This window comes from Arvicola amphibius, chromosome 8 (assembly GCF_903992535.2).
Source record: "Arvicola amphibius chromosome 8, mArvAmp1.2, whole genome shotgun sequence".
In the NCBI taxonomy this organism is placed as follows: Eukaryota; Metazoa; Chordata; class Mammalia; order Rodentia; family Cricetidae; genus Arvicola; species Arvicola amphibius.
The window spans coordinates 129257749-129280287 of record NC_052054.1 but is presented as its reverse complement, the minus strand read 5'-3'; the positions used below and the strand labels follow the sequence as shown (position 1 = coordinate 129280287).

At 40.3% G+C, this 22539-nt stretch overlaps 1 protein-coding gene across 2 annotated transcripts in view; it reads left to right on the top strand.

The window, feature by feature from the left end:
* The window catches only part of Pard3b (par-3 family cell polarity regulator beta), a 975885-nt gene that overhangs the window by 558000 nt on the left and 395346 nt on the right, over window positions 1–22539 (top strand). For both annotated transcript variants that reach the window (XM_038339874.2, XM_042055538.1), the window contains exons 12-15: window positions 2071–2241; window positions 6369–6501; window positions 11288–11387; window positions 19055–19170. In XM_038339874.2, coding sequence (XP_038195802.1) covers window positions 2071–2241; window positions 6369–6501; window positions 11288–11387; window positions 19055–19170 — 520 coding nt within the window. The remainder of the gene's footprint in view (window positions 1–2070; window positions 2242–6368; window positions 6502–11287; window positions 11388–19054; window positions 19171–22539) is intronic.

Below are 22539 nucleotides of genomic sequence, written 5' to 3'. Positions count from 1 at the left end.
GCTCTCCCAGTTGACAGACCTCTACAGATCTTAACACTGGCTCATTTCCGGGTCACAGTGCCAGTGTCCAGATCCAACCCTTCTCCTTCTTCCTCATCTTTATAATTTGCACATCAGCTTCCAGCTACATTAGGAGAATTTCAGTGACAAGATGAGCCCAGTGGTCCTCCTCACCATTTTACAGAGACTTAATCCTATTCTTTGTGTGCCTAATTCACAATTGGATAGCAGAAAGAGGCAATTTCTTTTTTGGGGAAAGGTTAAGTGAAGTTCCGAAGCCAGAACGAGAGACATTAAGTTCCCATGAGACAGGCCTTGGAACAGTTTGTATCCAATTTTACACACTCTCTAGTGATCCCATTGCCTTGCCATCTCAATGCTCTTCCTGCGTGAGCATGTACTCCTTTGGGTGGCCTCTGCAGTGCTGTGTTGCCAAGACTCCATCCACCAGGTAATGTGTAGGACATCTCTAAATGCTCTCTAGACCAACAGCTGTCACTCTGTCTCTTTCCCTGTTCCTTAGGGAACAGTTCCTTCAGCCATCTGTCCATGTATTTGTCCAAGCCTATCAACCAGCCCATGGGTTTTCTCTCTGAGGCTCAACGACTGGCTTCCAGTCTATACTGTGTGTCTGTTTTGATCATTTCTCAGATAGGTTTTTTTTTCCTTTTTTCAGTTTTGCACTATATAGAACTTCTATCCCAGTCACCTCTTACTGCAAGGATTCTTTTGCATTTAGTTAAGCACTGCACAACCATGCTGAGGCCCATGAAGTGAAAGGGGCTGAAGGGCCAAAGTTCACACAAAACTAAGCTAGCGTGAGTCTCGCCCAATGTGCTAGAGTGACCTAGGCAAATTAGAATTAGAATTCATGATTCTGATTCCTTTGTGGAAAATTTTATAAAAACACAAATCTCCTTAACTTCTGGGGTCTGTGAGCATCACAGGAGGCAGATATGGAAGAAGTCTCTGGAAAAGTAAAGAACAGGGCATACCCACTCCTATTTTTGTGAAATGTGTTAACATCAGCAGCAGGACAAGACTCCCAGTTTTATTTGAACCTGACTTTCTGCATGTCAAGTAGCATAGGACAGTTTCCACTCACCGGTCTATAAACACTGTAAACACCGTTCTCCCCAGGATTCTGCCCAAAGGGGCTTCCGGAAGAGCTGCTCTCCCAGTTTACCAGCCACTGATGGAGACCTCACCATCAGCAGGCTTCTGGCTGAGGGTGGCTTCTGAATACACGTGGGAAGAAGAGTGAGGCTGACTCTCCACACATGGGGTTCCTGGTACTTTAACGGTAAATGGCATCTCGTCTAGGAGGGCTAGATAAAAATTTTTATTAGCTGGGAACATCCTGGGAAAAAGTCTGGGAATCCCTCCCTTTGTCAAGGTTTCCTGCCAGAGGTATTAGGACAATTTGATCCTTCACTGCACACATCTGTGTTCTTCTGAATACTAGTTGATGAGTCAGTCTGTGCTTGAGGTAGAGAAAATTATATGAGGAATCTGTTCTCTCCATTCAGTAGGCTAGCAGTGATAGCTAAGAGAGGCATTATGCCGTCGAGCGCACAGCTTTTAAGCACGTCTTTCCATGCCTGAAAATGCAAACCCTCCTTGTGGGAGGTAGCTACTGCCTTTGTTTCTTAACCCGGGTTCCTTGAGTCCCCATAGGGTATTTACCAAAACAAATGGCAGAAGCGTGCTGGATTTGTATGTTTGCTAGACAGAGATATAGATAAAAGTATCAGACATGTCTAAATTATTGCAGCTCAGAACTCTAAGATTTCTTTTTTAATACATTTTTTATTGATATTTATTGAGCTCTACAATTCTCTCTGCTCCAAGGCTTCTAAAAATAACTCCTTTCACACAAATCACGATTGTTAGTATTTGTGACTGCTTGACTAGCTCCAGACCCGCTTCCTGCCATTGAAAATCGATCATTCCTAAGAACTGAGGTTCACATTTCTGACTCTCTCTTCTTCGTACTTGAACTTTTCCTCCCAATAGCTTCCTGTCATCACCACGCTTTCTCGTCTTACACTGTTTTCCCCTCTGCCCCAGGATGGCCGGTTGCGAGTGAATGACCAACTGGTTGCCGTGAATGGGGAAACTCTTCTGGGCAAGTCCAACCATGAAGCCATGGAAACACTGAGGAGATCCATGTCCATGGAAGGAAACATCCGAGGCATGATCCAGTTGGTGATCCTGAGGAGGCCTGAGAGACCACAGGAGGTGAGACCATTCTTGACTTTCCTGCGATGGCTCAAATGGTCACCAGAATATACAGACCCAATCACTCATGTGGTAGATTGACATTTATTGAGTGTGTCCTCGGGAAAGTATGGCCCAGACATACTCAGATGGATATATTAAAGAAACAGGTGGTTGTTTATTTTAGTTATAATAAAAATGTATGAAAATATGCATATAAAGTAAATCACTTATCAAATATCACCAGACTGTGTTTACTAGGGCTTATGTTCAGAAATTCCTAGGGATTCTGGACTTATTAAAAAAGCATCCTTCTTAATACAACTTTTGGTGGTATGCGAGCAATGCCTGTACCTTAGGAACTTCCTGGTCAGATGGACGTATACAGTGTTTATTGTGAAGACTATTATGATATAATTAAATCTCTATATTCTCCCCTATAATCTACACATAGCTAATACAGTCCTGAAGTGTAACTAAGTTAAAGTTTGATCTGTTGAGCATTTTATTTTATTAAAAAATGGAAGTCTCATTTCTTTTTGAATAATTGATTGTGTTTTTTAAAAGAATGGAAAATGCCCACTTAAATATGAACTTTATATGTAAAATAATATAGTATAAAAAGAGTATAAAATAATTCTTAAATGCTGATATACCGAAACATTTTATTTACACAAAATTATAAGCAAAGCTGTGTTTTAAAACACAGTGTTTTAAAAGATTAAGTATTAAATGTTCCTAACAATTACTTCAGGAAAAATGAGTCGGTTCATACAAAATGACAAACTATCATCACATTTGTACATCATCATATTAGGGTAGTATCTAAGGCCAAAGTATGTTTGTATGCTACACTTGTATATAAAGTAAGAGATGTACTACTTGGAAAACTGATATCAAACATTAGTGTTAGGAGTAAGTTCAACCAAATTTTAAAAATGAAAGATTGTCAAAATGAATTTATCTGTCAGTGGGGCTCCTTGTGGTATATGCAGATTACTGGTGCTAAAACCCTCAATTTGCTGTTTCCCAATCATTAAAACACACAGATAATGTAAGTGCTTGATGTATAGAAGACAGATACTGGTACCTGTTTCATCCACCATTAGAGCTTCATTTTTCCAAATGTGATTGGCTCCCAGTAAATGTTGCTAAATGAATGGAAAAGCTGCATCTGAGACCCACTGTATCTGACAGGGTGGTCTTGAAATAGTGAAATGTTAGACCATCTCTTCCTTTGCTATATTATCAACTATTGGGAGAGAGTAACTGTACCTCCTGTACTCTTTGTGTATAACCTTGTAGATGTTAAAGAAATGTAAATTGGCCAATTACTGAAGACTATATATAATGAATGAGCTTGTTTTCCACATGTGTGTCTACCTAAGTGACAGAGTCTTCATGAATATTTAATGGGCTTCACTTGTGTACACAGTTTGAATGTCCTCATCTTCTGCTTCCTAACACGAGGAAAGAGCCTGTCTGGTGTGCTTTGGTCCTTCCCGTAGAGTCCTGGGATTGGAGACTGATGTGAAGGAGGGAATACGGGAGGTCTCAGTCACCCCTTCTTGTGTAATCTGTGTACGATAGCTTCCTTCAGCAGCCCCTTCCATTGTTCTTCCTTAGCTGAGGTATCTTTGTTAAAGGGACTCTTAGAGAGCCATAGTCACGCAGAGGCCAAACTAAGCAAAAAGGGAAAAGAATGAGTATGTCTTCAATAGACCAGAGGTATCTTTACCTTTCCTTTTCCCCCATTCCACGTCTCTCTCTAAAGAGCTGTGGGTGTGAATGGCAGTGGTGGATGTGATGCCCGAGCCCATGGAGCTGGGGTACTTTCCTGTCAGCACCTTTCATTACTGTGGTGTCTCCATCTTTAATCCCGTAGTCCAGAGTGGAATGTGGTCAGCATTATCCCATCAGAAGAAAGTGTTACCTTTCAGTCCATTCCAAGCCTCAGATGTGTCTTGTTAATATAGTTCACCAGGGAATCGATCAGGAATAGGAAACTACTGTTACAGGAAGCAATTCTTATGAGGACATTTAAACAAGGATCCATTTTCTTGCCATAATATTTACATGATTTCCATGGAAAATGAGCAGGCATTTGGACTCTCAGCTATAGAGAGTCTTTGTGGTAGCCATGAAGATTAAAGAGTCTTAAAGACAGAAGCCTAATGTATAGCTTATCTTTATTAATTAAAAAAATAATCAGCTATGAGAGCTCCCGGATCAGCCTGACTGTGTCATGCATTTGCTGTGCATAGTGTGTGCTGTGCACTGTGGCTTCCTGTCTATTCGCTCACAGAACAGCAAGTACCCTCTGGTCCATAGAAAAGCATCCGTAACCCAGAGGAGGTTTAAGCACTGCTCACACATCAGGGCAAATCAATTAGTTAGATTTGGCAAGAATGCCAGCCTAATTGCTGGAACATTATACCAATATTGAAAAGAAATGAAGATGCTACTTAAGAAAAGTCAAAATATAAAGTTGTTATTTTTCCCCCACATTACCCAGTTGTACAAGATAGGTAAACAGTTTTGATGAGAACCTCAGGAAGAATACATAATGAGCTCTTGATTGAATCAGAATCATTTGGAACAGAAGCGTGTTTTTCCAAGGATGAGCTTCAGGTTGAATTGTGATTCTGTTTGTGCCTAGAGACTTGATACTTAAAAATGGGTTATGACCTGGTTTTGTTTTTCTCTTTCCTAAAACATTTTGCTCCCTGCTGCAGCTCATCTTCACAGAGGCAGAACATGTTTAAAAATCCATTATATTTTTTATTGGCTGGGACACTAATGGAGGCCTCCACGACAGCTCTGTTTTACAGGCTGGATGCTTTAATTAGGCTGCTTACTGATCAGTTGTTGGGATATTGATTGTGTCATTTATCAAAGAGCTAGGAAAGCAGAAAAAAATTGTTTTTGTTCTCATTGTTCTTGTGAAGTGAAAGCACAAGGCAATGCAAGGCGAGTCCGACGTCTCCCGGACTGCTGGGGCTCCAGCGTTCAGCTAGGACTCACTGGTCTCCTGTACCTGCGCAACAGCAGCTAAGGGTAACATGGTTATGTGTGAGAGAACTGTGTTAGAAACCCTCCTGAAAAGCTAATAGCCTTCTGCAGCTGAAAACATTTTAATTATTTAGGATAGAGAATAGAAGCTAATGCGTCAAATATTTTGTTTAGCTAGATAGTGACTTTTTTTTTTTTTTTTGTAACTAAAGAGGACAAAGTAGAATCAAATGCATTGTGTTTTAGCCAAATGATTTTCTGGAGGAGGGAGCTCGGGGAGTAGCTCTGTGTTTGCGGCATGTGCCTCTCACAAATGGCCAAGAGAAGAGCTATGAAATGGCTTCCAAATCATTTATTTCCCTGAAATCTGTTAGGGAGGCAAATAATAGGAACAAGAGCGAAAGACAGCCTGCTACGCCACAGTCCGCTTGAAAACCTGAGCTCTCTGTAGTCAGCTACCTCCTGCTACCTCTTCAGCACCTGGGGAAGATGGTTTGTGGGGTGTTATTCTAGAGGCAGCAGTTTGCAGCAAACTGTGGATTTGTTTACAGACTGTCAGAATCTGAACGGGAAAGAGAAATGTAGAAGAAAAAAAGGCTCTCGGGAGAACCACTGGCTGGCCCTGTCTCAGCTCTTTACTTTAGCGTCTGGCCAAAGCCTGGGGTCTGCCATAGGACGCAATCAGGGCATTCTGGTGACAAACACTGCTTGGGTACCGATTTGTCCTAGAGCATATGCACTGAGCGAGGGAGAAAGAGTGGCAGAGGGAGAGAGGAGCCAGCTGGTTGGCAGAGAAACACCCTTGGCATGAACCGTATTCTCATATTGACGCTGCCACAAGCTGTACTCCCAGATGGAAGAGAATTTGAAAGAAGGCAGTTGTAAGTGGGGGAAAGAATAATAAAGTTAATCCTCTTTTGTGTTGGTATCAGCACTCATAATCCTTAACACTGCATTGTCCGTGCTCTTTATTTCGACTGAAAGACGTTTGAAATTCAGGGCCATTTCACGAATGAAGATGCACATGCTTGAGACTCGAGAGGGGCTTCTGATGAGGACCATCCACGCTTGCACTCCGCTTCGATTGTCCACGTCGAAATGTATTTTTAAAATGTAATTTTTGTTTCTGTCCCTAGGAGCCTACAGACTGTGGGGTGCTTTCCAGACCATGTTTTGAGAACTGTCAAGAAGCTCTGGGTACCTCCAGGCGAAATGATGGTAGCCTATTGTATCCGTTTGGCACTTACAGTCCACAAAATAAAAGGAAAGGTAAGGTCTCTCATTTCCATTCTCTTCAAATAGGGCACAAAGCCACAAAAATGGCTTTTAACTGAGAAGGGAGAAAGGTATCACGGACAAAGACAAGTTAATTAGGCAAAGTGCAGACTCTGTCACTCAGAGTCATGCGCACTGAGGGGAGGGTGAGAGTGTCGACTCAGAACTTGTGAATCAGATTCCTGGCAAGGCTTCCAGTTTAAGTGACAGTTTCTGTGCTTGCTGCCCCAAACACGAGGATTTTGTTTAAAACAAACCATGGCTAGAGAATCAAAGATGGCAAACTGTGAGTTTTTTTGAAGACCATATTTTTTTTATCATTGAAAGTTACCAAGCCTCTTCAAAAATCACATGGATTTACATGAAACCACAAAGTGGTCGGGATGTGACTCACCGCCTTGTGCTTGGTTCCAAGATGAATGTGACAAGTAGTGGAACAGCACAGCTTGAGGCCAGCGACGTGGCAGCTGGACTGTTGTTGTCTGATGACACACTCTCTTATTACTGGAATGGATCACATTTCAAGTGGACTTCTGGATTTTCTTCATTGTTCTTTCAAAGCTTACACTCCAGGTCACCCAGAAACCTGTTTTATCTCCCTCTTTCTTCTTCTTTTTTTAATAGCTTTCACTTTTTATATTGCAAAAGCAATACATACATATTCATTGTAAGAATTTTAGAGGAAAGCATTAAAAAGAAAATTTAATATTACTCATTCCTCTATCTATCATGGCTCCTGATCAATAACATTTTATGTAGATCTTTCAAATCTTCTCTTCATGCAAATATGTATACATAAAAGGCAAATAAAATGAAAAGTACCATAGTTAATTTCTAAGATTTTTTTCTGCAGTTGATAGCACATATGAACATACTACATATCACTGAACATTCTACAGCCTCATATGCAGTGGGTGCAATAAACATTCTACCGTCCATCCTGTGTTTTTAGTCACGTAAGATGTCACCAAACTACAATGACACAGGAACAAATCCCAAACTCTGATGTTATTATATCAGAATGAACTTGTGAATCTGAGATTGTTTGAGCATCAGACTGTTTCATCTGAATGAGATATTGTTGGGGGGAGCATGGTGGGCAGGGATACCTCTGAAAGGTTTCTGTTTTAAGTATTTGCTGTTTGTTAGATATGTTGTTAAGCAATCTACATTGAAATTCAAAGTATGTCATATTATTAGCCTCATTTTACAGGTGGAGATATAGAAGATCTGTGAGCATAAATAATTTACCCAAGACTATGCATATTTGATAAACCCAGAGCCTGGCTTAAATTCCAGTCCCTGGCTTTGGTTCATCTCAGCCACCTACCTTCAGTTGTTCCCTGGGAACATTGAAGTCTTTCTACCTGATCCTAAGAATGTCTATGAAATGCTAACTTTACATTGTAACCAAATAAAAAGAATCACTCAGTCTGTCTTGGCTTACCGTAAGTAAACTGTGTTCCTGACAGATCTTGAGACTTTCAGTACTACTGTCCACAAAGCAGGGGAGGAAGAGACTTTCTTTGTAGAACACAAAAACATCCTTAGAGCTCTTTATGCTTTCTATCTGCGTTGAAAAAAGTGAGTTCTTTGATCATGGCAACAGCAGATAATCTCTGGGAAGATTTTCCTGTGTTCTCTTCCTTCTCAAACATAGATGCAGATAGAACAGCTTTCATGCCAATGAGAAGGAAACAGTAACAGCAACAACAAACTCACTAAAACCCACTGCCAGGTGCCTGCCTCATTTCCTACCTTGACTTTCCACATTGGAGTGAAAATCCCAGCTCCTTTAAGACCATTCCCATCTGCACTAGGAAATTCCTGGTAATGTCCACTATGGAGTAGTGTGGTACTCTAAGAGAGTAACCGAGATTGGCTATGTCTTTGCCATGAGCCTCTGAGGCAACTAACCATTGTCTGCCTGAAGGAAATAAAGTCTGCCTGTTACCAGATCCCGGGTGTCTGTCCCGTGTTGCCCAGCTGCCCAGACTCAGCTTCGCATAGCGTGGACTCACGGCGGTTTCAGTTAGAGGCCAGCTGATAAGCTTACTGTTCGTGTAAGCCGACTGACTTAGAGGATTTATGAAGATTCTAGAATTAAAATAGTTTCATCCTGCGCTCATCGTGTCCATTGCTTCTCTTCAAGTCTTCACATTTTGCACTTTGAGAAATTCCAAGAGTCCCTGAGTTTCAGAGCCAGTGAAGTTGCTACATGACAGAGACTTGTAAACTGTGATGGGGGCTTAACTGACTTAAAAGGACCTCTTTTAGCAGGACAAGGTTAATTTGACACAATGTAATGTCTAGTAAGGAGAGAAGCTGGGACAGTCAAAACATCAACTGGCCTCCTTCCCCCTTTCCTTTTCTTTCTGTGTTTAAGGCTCCATGTTGACATACTGGGTTCCATCCCATTTTATAATAGCAGTACATGCTGCCCACAGTTTGCCCACAGCTTATATACTGGGTTCCATCCCATTCTGTAATAGCATACATACTGCCCACAGTTTGCTCTACATTTTATTCCTTATTCTCTTCAAGCTGTTACACAGAAAAGAATTTTTAGAATAACATTTGTAAAATAGGAACAGCAGAAAAATTCAGATTTGTTTTGGAAAATTGTTAGCTGGGCCTCCCGAGGAGGAAGTATGGTGCTCCAGGATAGCAGCGGGAGGGAGGCTGTGTCCCTGAGGCTTTCTGTAAGTTGCTTAGTCCTCTGGCCAGTCTGGACACATGCACCAGCACTGGCATTCATGCTGATGGACGGAGCCTCGGCACAGCCCACCTCTAGTCTGACCCTTCTACCCTTGCCCTCCATTCCTTCACACTCAGCTGCATTGTCTCCACTTCCAGCTCAGGTAACAGCTCAGGTGAGCCACTGTCCAAATCCTTCCCGTCATCCACTGCTAGGTCTTCCCTCCCTACTTCAAGTCAAACATTTCCACTTTGTGCCCTGTCTACTATATCCATGTTCTCTTCGGGGGTTTTGAAGAAATAATAAAATTGCCCTAATGTTTATGTTTGGGGGGGTCAGAGTCCATCCAGCTATGCATCCACAGTAGGAGGCACTCTGCAATGATGATTGGAAATTGAATTCTCCTTCTCAGTTTGACTAGTGTTGATTGACATTTTTATCAAATACCACCAGGAAGACAGGCATGTGTACAAGCCCTTAAGAAGACTCTGAAGCAGGGTCATTGAGCTCTTTCGACTTGGTCATTGTAGTGCAGAAACAACTACAATAAGTGTGCAAATAAAGGAGTCTGGCTGTTTTCAACAACAACATTTTATTTAAAGGACCAGGGCCATATCTTTCTTATCCTGTTTAAAGCCATGCTTTTTTTTTTTTTTTATCCATCTCTCTGCTATTCTTGACTATACGGACTCCACAAGACAAAAAACACAATATGGTAATTAAAGAGGGACATTTAACCTTCAATAACTTAGTGACTAGAAAATATATTGTCAGCATTCACAGGGATGTGTGTATTAGGAATATACTCATATAGTCAATTAATCCAGAAACATTATTTGTATGAGATTACAATTCTATGCTTGCTTACCTGTACAGAGCTTTACAAAGGTGTCAGGGTCAAGGGAAGGAAGTGCAACAGAGTATGCTGTACAGGAAGAAAACTAACATGATGTTTGCCTCTGCTCCCATCACCACACTGAGAAAAACAGCTTAGACCCTAGGAATACAAGACAAATGAAAATGATGGTTATAATAAGACTCTAAAAATCCCGAAAAGAGACAAAAGAGAAGACAAAGTTACCTTCAGTCTAGTTAGAAAACTGTTGATGAATAGATTACAGCTTGCTAGCTCAACAGATAGCTGTCTTCACACACACACACAAATGGAACTGGATAGATGTGATACAGGACTTGCTTTGTGCCACTAATGCACAAAACTAAACATTGACTGGTAAAGACAGATGTCATAGACGTGGCAACTTGGTGGAAGAAGAATGTTCTGTAGTCATTAAAGTCCAGACAGAGGCTCAATCTAACAAATTATCAATAGGCTTTCGGGAGTCATTTAGGGAAAAGGATATGATCTACAGCTCTTCTAATCCATAGTCATTTTGTTGTAATAAATGAAAGAATGTTCAGAATGAACAGTACGATCAGCATAATGTCTGACCCATAGTGTCTCATCAGAACTCGTTTCTTAATAGTAACAGTGAAGATTGGGGTACATGTTATCTCTCCACTACTGAAGAGCCTGTGGAAGAATGCCACGTTTAGTTCAGTAGGAAACCACGAATTCGGACTCCGGCCTTTTGCTTACAAGACCTACAGCACAGATACAAAGAGTTGACCTTTCTCCCGTGTGCTGTCTAAACAATGAGTATGCAGGGTCTCAAGGCTTTTTCTTCATACTTTTTCTCACTCAGGTAAATGCCTAAATTATATTTCAGAGTATTCATTAAAAAGCCACAATTATAAAAATATTAAGATATAAAAGACATGTTTTACGAGTGTCCTACAGATCAGGGATATTGTTAAGCGCCAGGTTTTCACAGGTAAGAAAAGGTTGTTGAGAGGTGGAGATTTATATGTCGTAGTGGCCCGTGAGTAGGTTACACGCGTGTACACTCTGGAAGGCACAGGTCATCCCGGTCAGGCAGCATTCGTGTGAGACCTTCCATTCCAGGTGAAGCTTTATTGATTTCCAAGTTGGTTTATGTGTCTGAGAGATGGACTGAAACAGAAGTAGGCACGGAATCCTTCTCCCTCCGGTTTACTACAGCTTTATCTGTTCCTTGTTTATAGACCTATTGCTTCCCAATGATGGGTGGGCCGAGAATGAAGTACCGCCGCCCCCCTCACCACATCCTGCTCTGGAATGGGGCCTTGAAGATTACAGCCACAGGTATGGATAAAATGATAAATCATAAATGTTCCCTGCTAGAGGTTTTCTGGGAAATCCCAGCAACCTTATTTTAACTCTGTTTCTTTCCAGAATGGAAATCTCGTAGTCTGCATTTTCCTTTTGGATGAAAGGATTTTCCGGCTAAGCTTACATTGTTCTTAATTGACTTCCTGGAGTTTTTTGATATCCGTATTATCTAATTAACATCGCTAAGAAAATAACTGGTGTTTCTTTTCCAAGTTTGAAGGCCATAGGAGCAGAGCTGAAAGGAGACGTACATAGGAAGGCACAAAATAAAACAGAGAAAGCATAAGGCTTCAGGTTCTATTTGTTTTGTAATTGGCAACTGCAAAAGGAACTTTAAAAATGGAAGCTCCAAGAAAGTCAATGGAACCAAAAATTAAAGCCACACCATATAATCTAAAGTATTGAAAAGGGTGCCCAATATTATAGCCATTCTATAATAGAAACTAGAAAATCAATAACTTTTAGACTCACACAAGCATGAGAGGGGAAGATTTACTAAGCATACATACTATTTGATTAGGGGAATTCATAGATTGTGTTCTTCTGATGAGCTTTAAAAATCATTAAATTGTCTCTTTGCTATTTTCTGTATTTATTATGGCTGTTAAAAAAGACTGTGTATTTTATTCCATTCTGTTTCCCATGATAGTCCTGTGAAATTTCTTCATCTTCCTTTTATCAATGCTGGTGTCATTTCTATTATTATTTTTAATATAATCTTCTAGAAATTAGGTGTAGCCAACTCTATCAGAGACAAGCTGTCTATGCTGTACTACCTCTGATTTTTAGTATTTGAAATCAGTTATTTTCCTCAAAACATTATCATGAGAATCACTATATGCTAAGCCAGGACTGATGGGGCTTTCGTCGAAGAACATATGGATGTAGTTAGTTTTGTTCATTTATCTGCATTGCCTGTCTTGATCCTGAACCCAAAATGAATTTGATGATGTACAGAAATCTCTCAACCTGACCAAAAGTCAATTCAAAATGGGTCAAAGACCTTAATTTAAAGCTTGAGACACTCTGCCTGCTAGAGGAAAGCATGGCGAGCTTACCTGAGCACTTTTTGAACAGGTCTTCAGCAGCTCAAAAAATAGTCCCTGGAATTGACAAGTAGAAATGGATGGAATTAAAGTATCTGCACAGCAAGGGAAACTTTCTTCAGAGAGGAAAGACAGCCTACAGAGTGGAAGAATCTCAGTCAGCTCTGTCCCAGGCAGGGCTTGGTATATAGAAAGCATTGATATCTAGAATATATAAAGACCTGCAAAAATTAAGGACAAAAAACATACAGCTACCTAATCAATAAGTAGGCTAATGAAATGAATAGACAGTACTCAAAAGAAGAAACACTAATGTCTAGTAAATAATTCTTAAATGTTCAATATCCTTAGCAACCAGGAAAATGTAAATTAAAACCACTTTGAAATTCTATCTCACCTGGGTCAACCTGAGTGTTATCAAGAAAATAAATGACAGGAAATGATGACAAGGCTGTCGGGATGAGAGCCCTGTCCACTGCTGGCGGAAGTGGAGAACTGTGCAATTATCTGAGCTGCAACAGAGGAAATCCACTGCCCACTACAGACAGCCACAAGGCATCCAAGTGCAGAATTGGAGCACATCCCGAGGTACATTATCTACAAAACACTCATGCACCTGAGGCTCAGGAGACACTGTAGAAGATGGAATGGAAGGATCAAAAGATTCAGAGCACGGACTTTGATGAGAGATTGTGTCTCTAGTAACATCAAAAGCTACATCTGCAAAGTCTCACCAACATGATTGCCCAAACATGAGCTGGAAAAGGGTGACACTGGGAACATGCCAAAGTGGATGAAAAAAGTCCAGAAGACTTCAACCCTACACAAAGGCAACCAAGGAAAGCTGGGAGTGGGAGAGGTGGCCTTCCCCACTGAAGTGCACACCAGCCGCTTGTCCAGTGCCAACTGCTCAGTCCTGAAAACACATATACAAGAAACATTATATGGTCTCAACAGGCTACGTTTAGGAATATATATGTATGTAGATAAATGCACATAAAACTAATTAGTGAAAAAAAGAGCTCTTGGATTTGAAAGATGGGGAAAGGGTATATGTAAAGGTCTGGAATGAGGAAAGAATAGAGAGCAATGTTATAATTAAATTATAATCTCAAAAATTAAGAAAGTACTTTCAAAACACTCATAGAACCACAAAAATATGGGAAAATAAAATTAGAACCACCATCTGACCCAGAAACAAACAGTTATTTCCATGTAGCCAAGGGCTTCTCTCCTGCCACAGAGTCATCTGCAAAGCCATGCTTATTGCTGCACTGAGTACAATCGCAATGGAATATCACCCAGCCTAAATGCCCATCTGCTGGAGAATGGATAATGAAAATGTCACGTACATGAATATGTATGCATTTTTCTCAGCTATTTCAAAGACAAAGTTAGGAAACTTGCAGGATCATGGGTAGACCTGGAAAGCATATTAAGTGAGGTCACCCAAATGCAGAAAGCAAAACTCACATGTTCTCTCATGTAATCAGATGTTTAATGTTGTATGTATGTAGGTATTGGATTGTGAGAGTGGGTATAGACTACGAAACCAGATAGGCAACCTAAAGAGGGAACAAGAAGTATGGAGAAAGGGATGAGGGTACCAAAGGCCACATGTGACACAAAAGTAGAAGAGGCCATGGGGTGAGGTAATACATGGAGTGGAGGGATGAGGAAAAAGTGGGGAAGAGAAATAATAACCAAATTTTTTTTGACGAAGGTCATAATAAAACCCAACTCATTGTAGGCTAATAAAAAAAAACCCAAAACTTTTTAAAGCAAATAAAAAGATTCATTTTTTTCTCCTAAAAAATAAAGAGCTAATTAGGAAGGAGAGATCAGTGAAAAATGTTCTGGTAGCTCAGAAGACTGAACCCCAACTCTGTCTGTAAGATAAAGGAAGGGTTACATCAGATAAAGAGTGATTTCATGGAAAATGATGGGGCCCACAACACAGGGATGTGTAAGAAGAAAAGACTTGATGAGAGAGGGAGGAATCCCGTGTTCAGTGTAGCTGAAACTTTGGCATGTGGAGGAAAATCCATGGCAGGTTTCTGCCATGTTCCATGAGTATCATATTTCTCTGGAAAGCAGCGGAGAAGCATGGGACAGTTCAATATCAGGGTTGAGAGTGTCAAACCCCAAGCAATTTCAATTGTACATGAGGAAGCCATTGCCAACGAGACTCGTTAGACATGAGCGTAGCAGGATCTAAAAGAAAGGAGAAATGTAGGTAGAAGGGACAGAGACATTTCTGAGATGGATAAAATATGTCTTAATACTTTGCAACTCCTTCCCCTCCTGGGAATCTGTGACCTATACCATCCTACAAGCCATTGTGTTGCCTAGGTGACCAGCAGTAGTGGGATTTGGATGTGTGAGCATAGAGGAAGAACTGGAAGAGAGCCAGGGAAGTTGAGCAAGGAAGGCTGTCTCCTTGCTTTTCAAGTCAAACATGGAAAGCCCTCTACAGTGGAAATGTGTGCTTTCAGGGGTGGGGTCTCTAAGCAGAAGAGCTCTCTTGTATTAAGGGAGGGGGACTAAAATTGATCAAATCATGCCTATTCTTTGAAGCAACACAAAATCAGAACTTATTTCTGCTATACCAATTATATGCCGGGAGAGAGAAGTTTAGAATTTATGTGTCTGAACAAAAACAAAATGTATGAAAAATATGTTTTTGCTATGAAGTCTCAATGAGTGATTAAAGTCAAACAAGAACAAAATATGTTAAGTATTTGTGCTGCTTAGTTTTTGTCAGCTTGACAGTAGCTAGAGTTTTTAGGAAGAGGGACAGTGGTTTGAGAAAATTCCTCCATAAGATTGGCCTATAGGAAGTCTTTAGAGGTATAGTTTCTTGTTTAATAATAGATGTGGGAGGGCCCAGATTACTGGGGATGGTATCACCTCTGGGCTAGTGGTCCTAGGTGCTATAAGAAATCAGAGTGAGCAAGTCTTGGGAGCAAACCAGTGAGTAGCACCCATCCATTGTCTCTGTGTCAGTTCCCTACATGCTATAAGAAGATGAAAAAGACCCTTTCATCCCCAAGTTGTTTTTGGTCATGCTGTTTTATTACAGCAATAGAAACCCTAACTAATTCAATAGTCTTAACAATTTAGAAAACATTTGGTTATTCCTTTATTGTTCATATTTTCTTAGCCATACTTCCTCCATATACAAGTCATAGACTACTGATGCTTCAAACACTTTCCTTGGCAGGTCCTTCAAATCTTTCTCCCTGCCTTTTACTTTCGGAGAATTCTCCTTGAACATCTACTCCCGACTCCTCTGTGTTTTTCGTATTCCTGGTTTGCCTCCATTTTTGGGACAACAGCATATGTTCTTGCTGCCCATATTTATTCATTATGCAGAAGAATTTGACAAGAGTATCATTTTCTATTTGAGAGATTGCCTGGTTGTTCATGCTGAAAACACAGCCTTTATCTAGGACAAGTCTCTGGCCTGCTGTCAGCTTCCAGCTTTGCCCTGCAGCCCACTCAGCCATGGGCACATGCTAACTTCCTTCAAAATTAAAATATGTCATATTTTATAGTTAATCATTGTGTCACCCTCACTCCAAATGCTTTTAATGTATAGCATAAAATTGCAAGTGATTGTACCAGTCTAACTTACATCCCTAATATATTTCCACATTAACTAATCCAGAACTACACTCATTATTTCAGTGTGATGTCTGCTGATGTCGGCTCTAATCCCATCACGTCTTGGAGTACCCTCACTTCCCTCCTTAACTATCTGCCAATCTGACTTCATCTTTATTTTGTATTTCCATTTTGTACTATGTTAATAGGGATCCTGCTAAATGAGCATTTTCAAACTGTGCATTTGGATACATTGAAAATAATGGTAACAGATGTATATAGCATCAGATTAATGGATGTAATCAGACATATGTATCTATGTGCAAATGATTTACAGCATTCATATGTGCAGCTTGCATTTATCCTATTTCCTCAATCAGATCCTAATATTTCTATAAAAATATATTTGTTTTGTTTGAGCACATTCTAGCTTGATTCTGTATCAGATGTCATTCCTACCATATTTGTAGGATGGAGGAGGTAAGAATAATTATTTTCAAAAAGCTTAGAGAATTTGATTTCTTATTCTTGGCATGTCAATTATTGCCAAGTTTGAAAAGATGATCTAACAGGCTGAAATGGATTAGCCAACACCTTCATCAGATTGGTAGATTTCCATAGTCATGAATAGAGTTCTTTAAATGCAGTGAAGTCTTTGTTTTAGAAAGGAGTGTTCATGTTGGTCCTGAAGTCTTCCTTGAAGACTTCAATTACAATAGACAGCATATGCTTCCATTAATTGCCTGGGTTTCTCTTACTTCATCTCATCCACCCCTCGGTTGAAACAAAGGAAAATCTAAAATGAAAGTTACTCAGAAAAATGATCAGATCTTCAGTTTAAAAGGAAAAGACTTAATTGTGTGTTCAAGCCAGTATCTTAAGCCAAGCTTGTGACTCAGGTTCAGGCTTTTCCCTTGAGCAGCTGTGTGATCTGAGGCCATCAGTCCCCTTCTTTGGGCTCTTATCTAATAGATGAATAACCTTTAACTCCTTCTGCCTCAAGCCTTTGAATCTATAAAGATGATGCGCCTTGCTGACATTAGACCTGCATCCCCACACATGATCAAATCATAAAATCTTATGTGCAAATAAAGGATGAGTAGAGACACATGTATCACATGCCACTGCATCACCAAAGCCTACGCGGTACCCATGATCTCAGTGGTGTCTCTGAATTCTACAAAATTAGGAGGAAAAGTGGGGGTATTTCCATTAGACCACAGAGGCATCAGTAACACTACATAAGCCAAGGATTCTAGAGCACAGTTGGCATACTCTGCCATCGCTAGGTATCACGTCAATAGCATTTGAGGGCTTCCTCCATTGACAATGCAACCAGATACCAAGAAACACCTGGAATCTTTGTAACACTAAAGAGTCAATTCAAACTTTGTGCATAGTTTCCATGAAAACAGGTATAATCTTTGCATTGGAGAGAGCCCTGAGCCCTTATTCCAAAACCACCTTGATTCACAGGGGGAAAAAAGATAATTAGGAACTTACTAATACTAAAATATGATTAACATTGAGTTTTTACCACATGATAGGCACTATTGTCAGTGTCTTGCATATCTGAATTTGTTAATTTGTTTAAACCTTACAGAGAAGTCCTATTACTGCACATTGTGTAAATGAGGAAACTGAGGCCGAAGGGTGGACAATAGGATTACACTCCTGTATGTATAAGGACACTGAAGCACAGAGAGATCAATATCCTGCCCGAGTCACACAGCAAGCACGTCGCAGAGCCAGGATGTAAACTGTCCATTGTGTTCTGTGGCCCTGACTCTTGAGTACTGTACTGTGGCATCTCTCAGGACCCTTTCTGTTTCTACACACTGCATCACAGTAGTGGAGGTTCAGCTATTCATTCATCAAGGCTACTGTTTAATATTACTGAGAGGAAATATTAAATATCAAGGGTAAAAAAAATTCATTTTTTAAGAAAAAAATTAAACTTGGGTAGTGTATTTAGTTTGAAAGTTAAGATTCTTCTCTGCATTGTAGAGGGACCTTCATTCAAGATTAATGTTGCTTCTGCTGTTTGTCTAAAATCCCGGACTCTTTAAAGGCCACTCTCAGACCTTTCAGGTTGTCAAAGAACCCTGATTTGTCACCTGACAAAATCATCCTGAAATGAGCAACATGTATGTATAAAGGAGAAAGAAAGCAGTTGTAACTTAATTTATAGACAGTGTGTCCATACTTATTTCTAAACAAATATAAGCCATTATCTAAAATTTCTTTATATAATCCTTTCTACTGAATCCCTAATCAAAACAGAGTGTTCAGTAGAAGCAAAATTCTTTAGATTGACCCCAAGTACTAAAAAAATCCATAAAGGGAATTTAATGTATTTGTGTCCAAGTCGTCAAGGGCGCTGTTCCTGTGGCTTCCTTTTGGTTTTGTTGATGGACAGAATAGCTACTCAGCATTGCCGTTCCTCTTTGAAGATCACCTAAAGAGGTAAAACTCCGTCTCCTGCACCATCAGTCACTCAAGGTGGTTTTCTTTAAGGAGATGTCATTTCCCTGCTCTTTCAAAGGGCCCACTTATCCCATAGGAATCTCTTAGCCCACTGCGGGCTCTGCTAATATCTAGTAACATCCTTTGAAGTGTCAGGGCTTCCCAGGCACCCCTCACCCACCTGAAGTTATATGGGATACAGCAGTGTCCCAATTAGCAGAAATGACTGAGGAACAAAAGATGTTATTAGCCCACGTACATTTTAGCTAAATTTTTCTGCAGAATAAAATGTATAGGCCACAATTGTTGCAGTTCCATAAAAGAAGTCTGAGAAACAAGAATTGATTTAAAATACATGTCTTCAGGCTGAAAAGAGGGAATGTATTCAGTGTGAGAGCTATATATTCATGTCCATTCATAATCTTCCTCCATTCCTCCTTCCTTCTTTTCCTCCCTCCCTGCCTGCCTGCCTGCATGCCTCTTGCTCTAAACCTAAATATAATATATACCTTCTTTCCACAGCTCTGGAGTGGATTCCACGGTATATTTTCCAGATCAACATGTCAACTTCAGATCTGTGACACCGGCCATGCAGTCTGAATCAGTTAACTTGAAAGCCTCCAAGAGCATGGACCTTGGTAAGTCACTGGGACGTGCATCTGGGTCGCCTTCCCAGGGCATCTCCACCTGTCTGTCTTTCCAAAACTCTAGTGTTTGTTCCTTCAACTGCAGAAGCTCGGAAAGGCACTGCTCACATCTTTCCATGTCCTCCCCCACGTCACCGATTAGTCTGTTGGTAAAGGAGAGATGCTCATTTTTATGAAACATTCAACATAATTCTCTCCCTCTGTAGATTAGGAAGAACCTAATTCTGGAAAACTTGAATGCCACAAAAAAAATCTTCAGCTCACTTGCCTTTGCTTCTGTATTCTGGTTTCAGCTTGTGCAGATCATGCCTGGTGAGCATACCTGATGCTCAGCTGGGCAGCTTAATGAGGTCAAATGATACTTCCCATTGGTTTCTTCAACTAAATATCCCTAATTCCTATGATGCTAGAGAGGTGAGTTGTCCCTTGGGTGTGTCACACTGAGGGTGTTGAGGTACCGTAGTGTGATACCTAAACAATGTTCCTGGCATTCTGAGTATCATAGGTTTCAAGGGGAGCTCCAGGACCCTGGCAAGGATTTTGACCAGGACTTGGGGCTGTAAGACTTCTCAGACACTGAGGAGCATTGTTGCTGTCATCTGGGATCTTAGAAGAGTATAGCATACACTCAAAGGAAAATACTCATTGCATCTCAAGAGCTCAGGGGTCAACCTCTGCAATTGTGTTTTCTTGAGGTATATTATGTATTTCATTAATAGTAACAAGGAAACAGAATCATCCAAATAGCAAGCTCTACCTACCCAATGACCTGATAAACGGTGCTTCTCTGCTCATTTACAGCCGCTCGGGAAAACGTTCAGTCACAGTGAAACAAGGGAAATTGATTCCATTTTCTATAAATTAACTAAGTCATCGGGAAGCATTTTCTCAAATCACCTATAGTGTGAGACAGATAGAAAGCTCAGCAAGGCGGCCGCCCTGAGCACTGATCGAAAGGGGGTTTTCTCGCGAGCAAACCCGTGACAAACCAAAGGGCTAATGTACAACAGTGACATCTGTGATTACTAATACGTTAAGGAGCAATTCATTTTCGTGAAGTGCTTGATAAACATTTCCTGTTCTATCTTCCCAGTTTCTACATAAATAAGATGAGTGGATAAAAATGACTCTTAATTTTGGGGAGGGAAATATATTGCTGTTTTTCTTCATTTAATTAAAAAGGGCTAGCATTATAATTCTAAAATCCGTGCCAAAGCTGAAAACAGTATATCATCCATTTTAAGAGAGAAAAAAAAATGTTTACAAAATTATTAAACCTCAGTCATGTCAAAAGTTTTCTATTATTTAATTTTTTGTAACTTTTATTAATTCTTTGAGACTCTCATAGGCTGTTTTTGATTGTATTTAACCCTTCCCCCAACTTCTTCCAAATCCACCCCCTTCCCTACCAACCCTACTTATTTTACTTTCTTTTTTATATCCATCAAATCCATTAGTGCTGTCCATATATTCTTGAGGCTATGGCTGTCCACTGGAGGGTGTTTGACTTATCAGGGACTACACTCTTAAAGAAAAGGGAACCTCGCAGTTTCAGTTGCTAAGGTCCGCAGCTAGAGGCAGGCAGGACGCCATGCCCATCTCCTCTCTCCATGATGGAGTTCGGTCTGGCTTGAGCTTACCCTGGTCCTGTGCATGCTGTCCCTGTTAGCTCACAGCTGTCCCTGTTTCCTGTAGTCACCACCATCTCTGGCTCTGGCTCTCACTGAGCCCCCTCTTCTCCAGCAATCCCTGAGTCTTGGGAAGAGGGTGCAGGATACAGATAGATGTCCCATTTCGACCTGGGATAGTTTCTCATTCTCTGTTCTTCGCCCAGCTGTGGATCTCAGTGTTAATCACCATCTACTACAAATAGAAGCTTCTCTGATAAGGGTTGAGAAATGCATTGAGCTAATACTGACTTTTTTAAAATAAAATTTTCTCTTTAAAATTGAAATCTTATTTCTAAAATATGTACATTAGTATCCATCCATTGCATTTTATTGTACACTCTAATGAACAATGACAATAGTAATATTTGTTCAATTTACACAACTGTTCATGGCTTATTTTATTAAGGACATAAGCTAAAAGACTCTCTTTAAAATGCACTATAGCAAAGTATTTTAGTTGGATGCTAGTAAAACATTTTTACAGCAGTTGTCAAAAGTTGAACCCATTCTGAGAAGCATGAATCTAAGGCTAAGGGAGTTTGGGAGTAAGCAGTATAGAACCGTCTTGGTCTTCTTCCCAAGACAGAAAATGGAGTGAGCTTAATAATCACAGCAAGTAAGCCCAGTGATCCTCCAGTACTGAGCATTTGGAAGCATCTCCTCTTTGATTAGAGGAGTAGAGTGATGTATGGTTTAAATCACCATTGGGAACTCTGAAATACATACTATTATATTATATTATATTATATTATATTTATTACATGTTGTTGATGATAATGTTTAGGGGACTAATTCTGTCAGCAGGATAAAATACAACTTCAAAAGTTAAAAGCTAATAATAAACCCTAGGCCTGGAAATGTAGTTCAACTGATAGAGTGCTTGCCTGGCATGCACAAAGCCCTGGGTTTAATCCTCACAAATGAAACCTACAAGATTTAGGCAGAATACTCACATAATATTTTTTAACCTGGAAAAAGCATCAGCCTAACATGGTTAAGAATACAGAGACATAAAAGGATAGATGTTCATATTTATTTATTTATTGAGTGATGACTTTGGAGTGGCCAGTTGTTTGTCAGATCTAAGTGTGCTGGTAGATGCTCTCAGATGCCTACAGTTCCAGGCACTTTGGTGGATGGCAGTGGAGCATGACTCAAGGCCAGCCTGGGCTGTGCAGCGGACATGGTCTTTGGAAAAGTCTGTAGGAACCGTGAGTATCCACATCTCCGTGTCGCTTTTGCTGCCGAGTCAGAAGATAACTTTAACCTGTATGTTGAGTCCGTTCACATGTTATGGTGAACTTTTAAAGGTGAGGAGATTCCAATTACTTCTTTTTACGTATATTTCCAAAGAAGGGCAAGTCTTATGAAAACTTCAGCCTCTGCTTCCCCATCCCGTTCCCCTAATCACTAAGCACACATAGATCTTAGACAAAAACGGCCCTGCCTGTTATGCTGTCCACTTGGCTCAGCTGTCCACACACGTTTATGCCCATGTACCGTGGAGTCATTGCATAGCTATGTCCTACTGAAGGAATGAGTCTCTTGATTCACACTTTGCTTTTGTCTTTCCTATTTAAACGGAACTTGAGTTTGGCTGAAAGTTTTATTTTGTGTATTTGTTTTTTGACCAGTTGTATCTTCTTATCTTAAATTTATTTATTTATCTTTGCCAGTATTTCCATTTGTT